Below are 13,301 nucleotides of genomic sequence, written 5' to 3' on the forward strand. Positions count from 1 at the left end.
TGCAGGTATGGCTTGAAGTAAACCGCTTACCATCATTATTCTTTCGTCTTCCACATCCTGCAGTAGTTCTGCAAACTCCTTGAAAGATTCAGCTGAAAGAGAATGGAAATTAACAGTGAGGATCAGAGCCTGTATCCAGAGTGGATGTTTCACTAGGAGTACAGCTATCAATTGTTTAGCATTCCGAGATCGATCCTGAAACATGGCATGCCAAACGAAAATCACTTTTCAATAAGGAAACATGTAAAACGTTAAATCATAAATACATTAAAAGCCTATTGGTTCCCTTAAAACCAATTGGTGAAATTTATTCTCCATCCAGTTCTGAAAAACGAAACCTGCAACTCTTTGTAACATATAGTACTAAATCTTTCAACTTACCGCCACCTGCCACCTCTCCCAACTTTCCACACCGCTAGTTTTCCTGTTCGTCACCACTCCCTCAACCCTCCTGTTCAGCAACCCTCCACCACTCTCCATTAACCTTCCCAAATATCTTCCGGAGTCTCCGACAGCCACACATCAATATTCCTGCTACTCCTCACTTGCCTTTACCTTTTCCCAACCTTGGCTGAGTGAGGGCTTGATGGAGAGGTGCTAGGAAGGAGGAAGAGAGCAAACAAGGGAGAGGCAGGAGCTGCAAGTGGGAGAAGCAAGTGGAGGATCAGTGAGCTGGCCGGTCAGGGAGGGAGCCGGTGAGTCAGGAAGGTCAGTGAGAGCACGAGTAAGGGAGGGAGATGGTGAGTCAGGATGATCGGTGAGTCAGGAGGGTTGGGAAGGGAGTTGGCAAACCGGAGGCTCGGAGAGTGGACGGGTCAGGGAGGGGGCAGCAAGTCTGGAGGGTCAATGAGTAGCCGGTCAGGGAGGCAGACGATGAGTCTGGAGGGTCAGTGAGTAGCCGGTCAGGGAGGGAGACGGTGAGTCTGGAGGGTCAGTGAGTAGCCGGTCAGGGAGGGAGACGGTGAGTCTGAAGGGTCAATGAGTAGCCGGTCAGGGAGGGAGACGGGAGTCTGGAGGGTCAGTGAACGGGCGGGTCAGGGAGGGGGCAGCAAGTCTGGAGGGTCAATGAGTAGCCAGTCAGGGAGGGAGACGGGGAGTCTGGAGGGTCAGTGAGTAGCCGGTCAGGGAGGGAGACGGGGAGTCTGGAGGGTCAATGAGTAGCCGGTCAGGGAAGGAGACGGTGAGTCTGGAGGGTCAGTGAGTAGCCGGTCGGGGAGGGAGACGGTGAGTCTGGAGGGTCAGTGAGTAGCCGGTCAGGGAGGGAGACGATGAGTCTGGAGGGTCAGTGAGTAGCCGGTCAGGGAGGGAGACGGGGAGTCTGGAGGGTCAGTGAGTAGCCGGTCAGGGAGGGAGACGGGGAGTCTGGAGGGTCAGTGAGTAGCCGGTCGGGGAGGGAGACGGTGAGTCTGGAGGGTCAGTGAGTAGCCGGTCAGGGAGGGAGACAGGGAGTCTGGAGGGTCAGTGAGTAGCCAGTCAGGGAGGGAGACGGGGAGTCTGGAGGGTCAGTGAGTAGCCGGTCAGGGAGGGAGACGATGAGTCTGGAGGGTCAGTGAGTAGCCAGTCAGGGAGAGAGAGAGAGACGGTGAGTCTGGAGGGTCAGTGAGTAGCCGGTCAGGGAGGGAGACGGGGAGTCTGGAGGGTCAGTGAGTAGCCAGTCAGGGAGAGAGAGAGACGGTGAGTCTGGAGGGTCAGTGAGTAGCCGGTCAGGGAGGGAGACAATGAGTCTGGAGGGTCAGTGAGTAGCCGGTCAGGGAGGGAGACGGGGAGCCTGGAGGGTCAGTGAGTAGCCGGTCAGGGAGGGAGATGGTGGGTCTGGAGGGTCAGAGAGGAGCCGGTCGGGGAGGGAGACGGTGAGTCTGGAGGGTCAGTGAGTAGCCGGTCAGGGAGGGAGACAATGAGTCTGGAGGGTCAGTGAGCGGACGAATCAGAGAGGGAGAGGGTTTGTCTGGAGGGTCGGTGAGTAGCCGGTCAGGGAGGGAGACGGTGAGTCTGGAAGGTCAGTGAGAGCACGAGTAAGGGAGGGAGATGGCGAGTCAGGATGATCGGTGAGTCAGGAGGGTTGGGAAGGGAGTTGGCAAACCGGAGGCTCGGAGAGTGGACGGGTCAGGGAGGGGGCAGCAAGTCTGGAGGGTCAATGAGTAGCCAGTCAGGGAGGGAGACGGGGAGTCTGGAGGGTCAGTGAGTAGCCAGTCAGGGAGGGAGATGGTGGGTCTGGAGGGTCAGAGAGGAGCCGGTCGGGGAGGGAGACGGTGAGTCTGGAGGGTCAGTGAGTAGCCAGTCAGGGAGGGAGACGGGGAGTCTGGAGGGTCAGTGAGTAGCCGGTCAGGGAGGGAGACGGGGAGTCTGGAGGGTCAGTGAGTAGCCGGTCAGGGAGGGAGATGGTGGGTCTGGAGGGTCAGTGAGTAGCCAGTCAGGGAGAGAGAGAGAGAGACGGTGAGTCTGGAGGGTCAGTGAGTAGCCGGTCAGGGAGGGAGACGGGGAGTCTGGAGGGTCAGTGAGTAGCCGGTCAGGGAGGGAGACGATGAGTCTGGAGGGTCAGTGAGTAGCCAGTCAGGGAGAGAGAGAGAGACGGTGAGTCTGGAGGGTCAGTGAGTAGCCGGTCAGGGAGGGAGATGGTGGGTCTCGAGGGTCAGTGAGAATCCGGTCAGGGAGGGAGACGGTGAGTCTGGAGGGTCAGTGAGTAGCCAGTCAGGGAGGGAGACGGTGAGTCTGGAGGGCCAGTGAGTAGCCGGTCAGGGAGGGAGACGATGAGTCTGGAGGGTCAGTGAGTAGCCAGTCAGGGAGGGAGACGGTGAGTCTGGAGGGCCAGTGAGTAGCCGGTCAGGGAGGGAGACAATGAGTCTGGAGGGTCAGTGAGCGGACGAATCAGAGGGAGAGGGTTTGTCTGGAGGGTCGGTGAGTAGCCGGTCGGGGAGGGAGACGGTGAGTCTGGAGGGTGAGTGAGTAGCCGGTCAGTGTGGGAGGACGGTGTGTCTGGAGGGTCAGTGAGTAGCCGGTCAGGGAGAGAGACTATGATCAGAATTTTCTGGCCGTTCGGTGGCGGCGGCATTCTCTGGTCCCACAGGCAGCGCACTCCCGCCCGCAGGTTTGCCGGTGGCTTCAATGTGAATTCCCATTGACTGCGTCAGGAGCAGAGAATCCCGCCGTCAGCAAACATCACACCTCCTCCCGCTGCCGAGAAACACATGGCTGTGAGGCCGGAGAATCCAGTCCTAGATCTCCTGCACCTGGGCTCCCCAACCAACAGAAATAGGGGGCAATCAAGCTGCCCTGCTCACCACAGGCACAAATCCCATCATCGGCGCTAAATCTCACGAGGGGGCCAAAACAGAATTTTCACAAACAAATGGTCATACATAGAGAGGCAAAGTCCTCAAAAACAAAAAGTGGAAGTTTTATTGAAGGAAGCTGTCAGCAGATTTCAGATTGAGGAAGCAATATCAGACACGTAATCTTGCACGGCGTTCATCAATTGAGTATTTTTAGGAAGGAGCAGGGGAGAGGGAAAGGGGAAATGTATTACAGTGAATAACTGTCACGTGCATGGTATACCAGTGCACATTTTTAAAATCACAATAACACCTCTAGCTACTGGTTTTAAGGTTGTTGGGCAGTCTTGGTGCAGTCCCAAAGAGACACAGACCTCCAGCTTCAAATTGAAAACAAGCAGTTATGTCACTGAGAAATGCCCAAGTCAAGTGTGTGAATAGGAAGTTTTCAGATGCACAAACAATTTTGTGAATGGTCAAAATAAGTGTTTGTTCTTTCTTACTTCCTTTTCTCTTGGCCCCGACTCTCCTGTCTCCTCCCCTTCTACTCAGCCATTCCCTTATCTCCATATCAATATCCATGTCCAGAGCAAAATCTCTTTTGCTTCCTAGCCATTCCCCATCTTCAGGGACACAGATGTAGGCACATCTGGTTTAGCCATCACCTAATCTAAACTGGGCCACAACGAGAGCCATCAAACAATTGCCCCAGTGCTCTTTCTCCACTACCAACCCTTAAACGCTGCTTTCCCTCCATAAGCAAGTGTGAGGAGCTCATCGGCATTAGTCATTAAGTTTACTCTTTTCTGCCTTGTCTACCAAACCAGACTGCCTTCCATGCTCTCACCTGAAGTTACAACTCTTTGGCTTCTCTTCTACCAGACCCCATGCTTTTGAGCTAATCTGTCCCAAGATCCCCTCCAACTCCCTTGACTCCATTTCTGCTGATCTGTTGACCACCCAAAACTCCCATACCCACATGAGCGGACATCAAAAATTATTCTCTGCCCTCAGCTCCTGTTCTTCTGTCATCAGCAACTTCCTCCTCTAAAATTTCCACAATCTTTATTCTTGTGAATTACTGCTGCAATGACATTGCACTAGGCTGTTACTGGTGAACTGTTATTTACTGCATTATTATTGCATTGTTAACCAATTATTACATAATCATATAATCACCTTCAATTATTAATGAATTGTTATTGTACTTATATTAATTTCTTTATTGAATAAGAATACTTCTGGAATGTTTGAAACACAAAGCTTTGCCCGCTCCATTGTTGAAGGCTGTACTCAAACAAGTGAACCATTAAAGACAATGTGAATGAGTTCCTCTCTGCGCTTATTTCTATCCTATCGCATTTCTTCCTTAATTTCTATTTGTTATTTGATTCATCTTATTAATCTTTCGAAGAATCAAAAGGGGGAACTGATGGAAACCAACCTTTTATTATAGGTAAAAAGGTTTAAAGGAAGAAATTATTCAAAGAAACCATATTAACTAAAATTTTAAATCAATATATATTAACTATAACAGTAAGAAAAGGCTGACTGCTTATGAATTGATCAGATAAGCCGATAAGCCAAATGCTAGAATTTGCAAGGACAAACTGGCAGAAAGACTCTTTGTCTTGGAGAACTGGCTAAGATCCAGTTCCGTGTCCATGGTAAGAACAAGTCATCCATAGTAAAAATCTTTGGTGGGAAAGGTTTTCTTTGAGTGGAAAAATACAGAAATCTTTTCTCTCTTAATTTGACAGACAGACACTTTGGCCAAATTAAATGAAATATAGATTAGTTAAAACCAATCACAGATGTAAAAAGGATGAAATTTTAAAGACAGCAATCTTCTTAAAAGTTCAGGTATCAGGATGGGAAAGCCATTCTAGAATCAATTCAACCTATCTTCTGAAACCTATTCTATCTGCTTGCTTTGCAAAACTGTTATTTTATTCTATTTTAAACTGTGCAGTCTTTTTGTACTGTGTACCTTGATTTGAAGAAATTACCACGAGCTCTCATTGTATTTTGAATTCAACAATCGGTATTTGCAAAAGACAATCATTCTGATGGACTTGTTGCAGGGTTAGTCAGAACGTCGTAAATTTTGCACTTGAAAATTGAAGCTTACCAATAGACATTACTAGCTGACAAAATAAAAGTTGCAAATTGCTTTTAACCCAAGAAGCCAGTCTTATATCTCTGTTATTTGGTATATGGTACGGTGTTACAGGGATACGAATAGACACAGAGATCCCACAATCTCCAACTTCCTTTTCTCTCCAAAATTGTTGAATGCGTTGTCACCTCCCAGTTCCATACCCATCTTTCCCACAACTCCAGGTTTAAATCTCTCTGTAATCAGGTTTCTGTCCCAACCACAGCATCAAAACAACTCAAAGTAAGTAGCATATGGCGTTTGTGACTTGCCTGAGGAGCTCGTCCTATCTGTGACCCTTGACACAATCAACCACAGCATCCCCTCCTTCAGCACCTCCCATCTAGACTTTTGGGAGCTCTGGGACAATTGGCGGATTTTAGGAACATTGGGACAAGTTAAAAATTAAAGGCCTGGGGTTACTGCAGTTGATATGCTGCTTTTTAAAGAGTTCTGTTCTGCAGGGCCTGGGTGGTTTTAGCAGCCAGCAGGTGAAATCGATGAAGCAATGTGTTTTTTAGTCTGGACTAATGCATAGTCCTGGGCAAGTAACTGGAGGGTTAATGTGCTTTCAAGTCCCTGGAAAGTCAATTTGATTTTTAGCTTGGGGAGATGAGGTCACTGCTGGGTGGAGCTTTGAAAGGCAGAGAGGCAGAGAGTTTGGAGAAGCTTTGAGACAGTGAGGAGTTGAGTTCTGATCTGCCTGCTCCTGGGTCCAGTTTAAAAAAAAGAGTAATAATATTTTCAAGCAGAGCAGTCATATCGGAAGACAAGGAAGAGGCTGAAACAACCCAGTTGAAGCAGCCATTTGAAGAGATTCAGCCAGAGCCAGAAGGGGTTCTAAATAGCGCTAGAATCTGTTCTGTAATGCAAGTATTACTTTATGGTTTAAGCTGGATTGAGAGCTGTATGTTTATTTTCTTGTTGTTTTAATAGGAAATCGAGTAGGAGTGTTGAGGTGCAAGTGTAAACTGTTCTTTTCAGGTGTGAATTTAAAAACAATTAATATTGTAGTCGTAATAAAGTTGTGTCAGAAATATCAAAGCCCTATTTTTTCAAGCAAGCACTCCAGGACTGAATTTTTTCCGCAGTTTTAAAATAAACTAAAATATTGGACTTTTGGTCCAGTATCCAAGCCACTGTCAGGCTCTGGTCTGGAATCGTAATACCTCCAAACAATGACTAGTTCAATACTTTTTTTAACCACATAAATTTTCCACTCTCCATAAACCTCAGCTCACCGAAATTCAGTTGCTGATATTCAATCCTACGCCAGATCTTGCTCACCCATCAGCAACATTTTCAGATGGCTCCTGGTCTCCCAACGCCTCAAATGTAACATCTGTGTTTGTTTTAAATCCCTTCATGCCCTTTCCATCTTCAATCTATAACCTCCTCCAGCCCTAGAACATAAGCTCCAAATGTTCCATTACTCCAAGTAGAGCTTCTTGAGCATTCTATGCCGCCTTTGTCCCAGAACTAATGGCTATGCATTCAGCTGCATTTGTTTCCCTCATTAAACTCTCCTTTTATAATAAGAGAAATAAGACAGACTTGCATTTATATGGTGCCTTTGATGATGTCCCAAAGTTATCTACAGCCAATGAAGTACTTTTGAAATGTGGTCACGACCAGTTTGCACACAGCAACATCATAAAAGCAACATGTTATAGCGATGCTTATTGAGGGATATATATGGACCAGGACATCTTGCATAATTCCTCTGTCCGTCTAGTGCCCATGGCAACTTTTATATCTAATAGAGTACCTCGGTTTAACATTTCAGTCAAAAGACAGCAACTTTTGGTCACTTTTCCCAGTATATACTTTTTCAGTTCAGTGTCCATTTATTTTGCTTTTGGAATTTCTTTTCTACATGGAGGGCACAATAGTCATTGTTCTTATTATTAAATAGTCAGCGTTGCATTTCTTTTCTTGAGCACTCACACACCCATCTCCAAACAAGGAACCAATTAAAAATTTACTTCCCAAGCCACGGTCAGTCAATCTTCGCAGACAGAAAATTACAGGATTCATAATTTAGCAAATGCAAAGTCCCTAAGCCAAACAGTTTCTTCCAGTCTTGCTGTGTTGAGTGCGGACAGGCTTCTGCCGAGTCTGTGGATTGGACATTCTTCTGTGATGTGGTGCGCAGTTTTCTCTCTCCCACAGTCACACAGGGGGCTGACACGAATGCCCCACCTGTGGAGGTTGGTCAAGCAAGGGCCTTGGCCGGTCCTGAACCTGTTGAGGGTGGACTACTCTTTCCTTGGGAGGTTAAGGCCAGGCAGTTGCTGGGTTAGGTTTGAGGCCAGATACTTGTTTGTCATGTCCAATGATTCCCATTCATTTGTCCAGGGGAATTTGCGTTGAAGTCGTGTAGGAGGGTTTTTCCAGATTGACCTTAAATGAAAGTCAAACCTTGGGTGGGCTGAATGGATCAGCATGAAGTGGCAGTGGGGGCGTTGTGAATATTTTCTATCATTTAATGGGTTGTTGCAAATCGGCAGAGAGGTGGAGGACTGACATTTTCCCAGGACAAAGAGCCAAGGGAGTGGTGTTGAGCATCGTTCCAGTACGATGAATTGTTGCAACCATCATTTGAAGATATTTTGCGTGGATGTAGTGGTGAGACTGACTCATGGTGCGACCTTGCTGTTGGTTAATATTTGTTCAAATATCATTCATTCACAATTGTCCGCAGAAACAAGCATCCAAGGAGGGTGTACTGATGCATATTGTTTTAGACATCTTCACTAATTTGCAATCAGGCTCTAGGTTAGAAAATAGCATTGGCCAGCTGTCAAAAATAATATGCTGCTTGCAAGAACTCTGTAATTTCAATAATGACTGCTCAAGGTCTCCGTTGATTACAAAGGAACGTGTGTTTAAAACAACTGGGACAGGGGAGGAAAACACAAGTTACGCTAGAGAGAACCAGAACAGACAAAGGCTATTATTTCAAATGAAGAAAACAGGGGATTCAGGTGGAGTACAATGAGGAAAATTATAGATACAAGAACTAATAAGAAACAGACTAGCATTACAAAATTCAATAAACATTGCGAACCATGCAATGGAGGAAAGTAGGCCAAAGTTCAATAATATAAATGAGGCGGTCATGTGAACATTTTGGAAATTGAATGGATGAATTGGAGGGAGGACCAAAAAATGTCCCATTTAGTAACCTTCCCAATGAACTTGGGTGGCATCAATGATAAGGCTGCTTCTTCTATAATGGTGCAACCTAATGAGCAAACTGCTCTGTGGGAATAGAGTATGGCAGTGGAATTCATTTTGGATTGATCCAGGAAAGAGTTGACAAAGGCAAAATGGACCTAATGGTCATTTGCTGTGCTTTGAAGTGAAATGAATGAATGAATGAAAATTGCTCATTGTCACAAGTAGGCTTCAAATGAAGTTACTGTGAAAAGCCTCTAGTTACCACATTCCGGCGCCTGTTCGGGGAGGCTGTTACGGGAATTGAACCGTGCTGCTGGCCTGCCTTGGTCTGCTTTCAAAGCCAGCAATTTAGCCCTGTGCTAAACAGCCTTCTTGTTCCAATGTTTCTTATGCTCATTATCAATAACCACTTTCTTCTCATGAAGAAAATAACAATCAATAGGAAGATCATTTTTTGCTGCCAACTTGGTTGATTTTAATTTATTTTTTGCTGATGGGATACCTATTTAAAATTGAACCATGCTCCTACTTGGCAAATACAACATTTGAATGTTGTACAGTGGAATCTGTATGCAGGCACAAGAATCAAATCCTATTTGCCGAAACCCATTGAGATTAATTCCACACGTTTTCTATAATTTTTTGGGGGGGATGTAGGTGATAATCCTTTGCTTGGTTTCAGTTATCTGTAACCAAATAAGAAAGATGCACTGGAACCTAGACACAGCTCATTGGTAAACACCACCTTCCATGATAAAGAAACACCACATTCAAATTTTAGAAAAAAGACATCTAATGCATAAAAGTTAAAATCCAAGTTAACAAGAGCCTGCTCTAAGCAACGCTGTGCTGTTATTCATTAGATTAATGATCAGTGGGAAGAAGGATCAGTTGCGGACTTGTCCAAATCCATCAGTATAATATGAATGTATCTCAACTTGCATTTATAGATTTATTATTCATTTGTGTGATGTGGGCATCATAAGGCAGGCCAGCATTTGCTGCCCATCCCTAATTGCCCTTGAACTGAGTTCAGGGGCATTTAAGCATCAACCACATTGCTGCGAGAACGGAGTCACATGTAAGCCAGACCAGGTAAGGATGGCTGATTTCCTTCTCTAAACATTAATGAACCAGATGGGTTCTTTTTTTACGACAATCGACAATGGTTTCTTGGTCAACATTAGACTTTTGCTGAATTGTATTGAATTTTAATTGAATTCAAATTTCATCATCTGCGGTGGTAGGATTTGAACCCAGGTCCCCAGAGCATTACTCTGGGTCTAGGGGGGGGGGTCAGTTAGCTCAGTTGGCTAGACCAGTGTTCTTCAAAGTCGGGGGGCGCGACCCGGGTGTTGGGAGGGTCGCGGAGCCATTGTCCGCGGCACTCCTGATCGCACAAGTCCCTGCGCAGCAGCCGGCTTTTCATAACGGCGGCTGCGAACATGTAAAAAGAAAACTTTGGCTGCTTTTTTTTTTTTTTTTTTTAAACGGTTTCAGCTTTTTTTTACAAGTTCTGTAGTTTTTATTCATTTATTCAATTCATTTAATTTTTATTTTTTTCATTTATTTTATTCATTTTTTTTTTTACAAGTTCGGGGCGGTTTTATTTATTTTTTAAATTAATTTTACTCTTTTATTTATTTATTTATTTTCACAAGTTCAGAGGGGGGGGGTTTATTTGATAAAATTTAACAGGACAAAAATTCTGAACTTTGGACAGGTGGAGACTCCATACTTTCCGACACCAGAAGGCTTCACCTTCATCCAACAGGTTCCATTTCCACCATTTTTGTCAGTAGCAAATAAGGTAAGTGAAAATGGTGGGTCGCGCAGGTTGGCCGGCGTGGGTCGCGCAGGTCGGCCGGCGTGGGTCGCGCAGGTCGGCCGGTTGGTAAAAATGGGTCGCCGGAAAAGAAGTTTGAAGAACACGGAGCTAGACGGCTGGTTCATAATGTGGAGCGACACCAATGGTGCAGGATCAATTCCAGTTCCAGCTGAGAATTTTCACAAAGGCCCTGCCCTCTCAAATTTGTCCCTCGCCTTAGGTCAAACCACCACCAGTCAGCTTCCCATATTGCTGATTCGCTATGGACAGGGGAATCTTTATGATTTGTAAACCCAATAACCTCTGAAGATGCTGCGCCTCGGGAGCCTCGGTATTGTCACTAGACTAGTAACCCAGAGACCCAGAATGTAATGAAAAAGAATGAAAGTCGTCTTAGTCCTGGAGGACTGTCGGCTCCTCCCCCCTTTGGGAGAGAGGGCTGACTGGTGGTGAAAAACATTCAACTGAACTCCAACTTGTTGGACCATCATTTATAATTTGGATCGACCTCTCGTCTTCCACAATTAAACCCAGCAGTTAATTGAAAAGACGTAGCAGCAGTTCAGTTCCTTACCAATGTTAATCTCATCATCAGTCAACGTATCTCCAATAAATTCAAACTGAAATCCATTCAGGCTCTGTGAAAACTTCACCACGGCTGAGGAGTAATCTGCAACACAAAAAAAAACTTAGACTTCAATGGTTTCAAAAGAAATAACAGCATTCCCGACACTCATCTCCTGCAACACCATACATTGGCAGCAGTCTAATGTGTGACAGCAATTCAAAGCAATCTCTTTAATTAATGATAAGTCAAACAATTACAGGCCAGTCAGTTTTATTTCAGTGGTAGGGAAGCTTTCAGAAAACAAATTCTGGAAAATAATTAAGTCACTTGGGCAAATGCAGATAAATTAAATAAAGCCAGCTGAAAAGTAAAAGATCCTGAAAGGATTTGATAGGGTAGAAACAAGACGTACGTATCCACTTGTGGGAGAGATAAGAATCAGGGGACACAGTTTAGGAAGGGATCTACCATTTAAGACGGAGATGAGGAGAAATTTATTTCTCTCAAAGACTCACTGGCAGGTGGACTCTGCGCCCCAGAAAGCGGTGGAGACTGGCTGACTTAATTGATTCAAGGCAGAGTTAGACAGATTTTTGATACATAAGGAAGTCGAGGCAAAATGGGATTGAGGTTACAACCAGATCATCCATGATCTTTTTGAATGGGAGAGCAGGCTCAAAGGGCTGAATAGCCTACTCCTGCTCCTATGTCTTGTATTTTTATTACATTTCGAAGTTATCTCTCCTTGCTGAGGTCATTAGCTATATGCATGCCATGCAATACACCCAACTTTAAAAACAAAATGGTGCTGTGTCTTACTTCTTGTGTTCAATCTGCAAACAAATATCACAAAATACCCATTAATGTTCACAATGTTGGATATCAGCATCTTAAATGTGTCGTTCCCATTTTACATCTTAATTGTTTTGATAATGGGCTCATTTTGCAAACTTATGCCAATAATGAGGAAGTTAACGGTAAAGGAAGAAGTTTGATCATTTTAGAAAAAGGGAAGGATTTCCAATCGGAATGTATGAATATCACTGAGGAGAATAGGGCTGAATGCATTTATAGTATCGGTAGATTAGTTAAGATCGATCAAACAGGGACTGTGTTAGGACACCCTGGGCTAATGCAACTCAATCCCAGCCCACTTGACCTGCAGTCGCAATGTAGTTGAAATTCACTCTTAATTTTAAAAATACTTGAAATCTTTGGTCTTTGGCTGCCCAAAGCAATCTCTTTAATTAATGATAGTCACTGGGTTTGTAAATTTAAACACAATTAGCTTTTATTAATAACAATAACCAAAATTAAATAGGCAACAAATACAACTGGTTAACTATTATCTAATTTCTAACCCCTCTTATCTCGCCCCCCACCCTCTACATACACACACACATATAATATATATATATATACGTACGCACAAGACAAACAAATACAGAGGGGAAAGAGGGGTGTAGAAATAACACTAAAAGAATATAAAAGTCTCTGTTTCAGATGGATGTCTTCCAGTTAGATATTTTCAGTCTAAGCCTCCAGTTGGATATATTTGCCTTCAGCCTGTAATGCCTTTCACTGTAGACTCATTAGAGTCTCAAGACTTTCTTGCAAACTCAAACAATAAGCAGGAAACATTTGGGAGAGAGCGAGAGAGACATACACACAAACTGACAGCCTTTCCTCTCAGCGCCCAGGAGCTTTCTGCTCGGTTCTCTGTAAACACCCCACCTGGCAGGACCCAATTACTGTCTGCTGCCAGGCAGAATACAGTCCCCGGCCAATCCATTGGCCACGATCCAACCAATCGATCCGATTCCCTTCAATCTCTTGGGTGCCATAAAGTCAGAGTTCTTCTATTCAAATTCTAAATCTTCATGGCTTATATATTATTTTGCACTTTCCCTGCTGGACTTAAATTTCTGTCTCTATTTAAACAATAATGACACAATAAAAGAAATAGGAAATAAGGACCCTTACTATCAGCCTGGAACTGGAATATTCTGGCACAACTGCCAATCAATAAGCTAATGAGTAGATGGACTTTCAGACTAACTGAGAATATTTGAAATATTTTCAAAACATGTAAATACTGTCAAAAAGCCAAGTCACTATTAACCATATTATAATTATGAACAAGCGACAATTTGGGTTGGGTTCAAATCTAGTCTACACTTAGAATGAAGATAATCCAGTGATGGGCAACCTAGGCTAGTAAGTGGGCCACACGAATGGCCCTGCTTCATCTCAGTGGGCTATGAATTTGAAACTGGGCTTATGCACAAACTGTGA

At 44.7% G+C, this 13,301-nt stretch overlaps 1 protein-coding gene across 1 annotated transcript in view; it reads right to left on the reverse strand.

Moving 5' to 3' along the window:
- ophn1 (oligophrenin 1) overlaps positions 1-13,301 on the reverse strand; it is a 230,177-nt gene that overhangs the window by 146,958 nt on the left and 69,918 nt on the right. The window contains exons 2-3 of the mRNA XM_072505810.1: positions 11,013-11,108; positions 31-92 (exon numbers count right to left, since the gene is read on the reverse strand). Coding sequence (XP_072361911.1) covers positions 31-92; positions 11,013-11,108 — 158 coding nt within the window. The remainder of the gene's footprint in view (positions 1-30; positions 93-11,012; positions 11,109-13,301) is intronic.

The sequence above is a fragment of the Scyliorhinus torazame genome, chromosome 5, assembly GCF_047496885.1.
Source record: "Scyliorhinus torazame isolate Kashiwa2021f chromosome 5, sScyTor2.1, whole genome shotgun sequence".
NCBI lineage: Eukaryota > Metazoa > Chordata > Chondrichthyes > Carcharhiniformes > Scyliorhinidae > Scyliorhinus > Scyliorhinus torazame.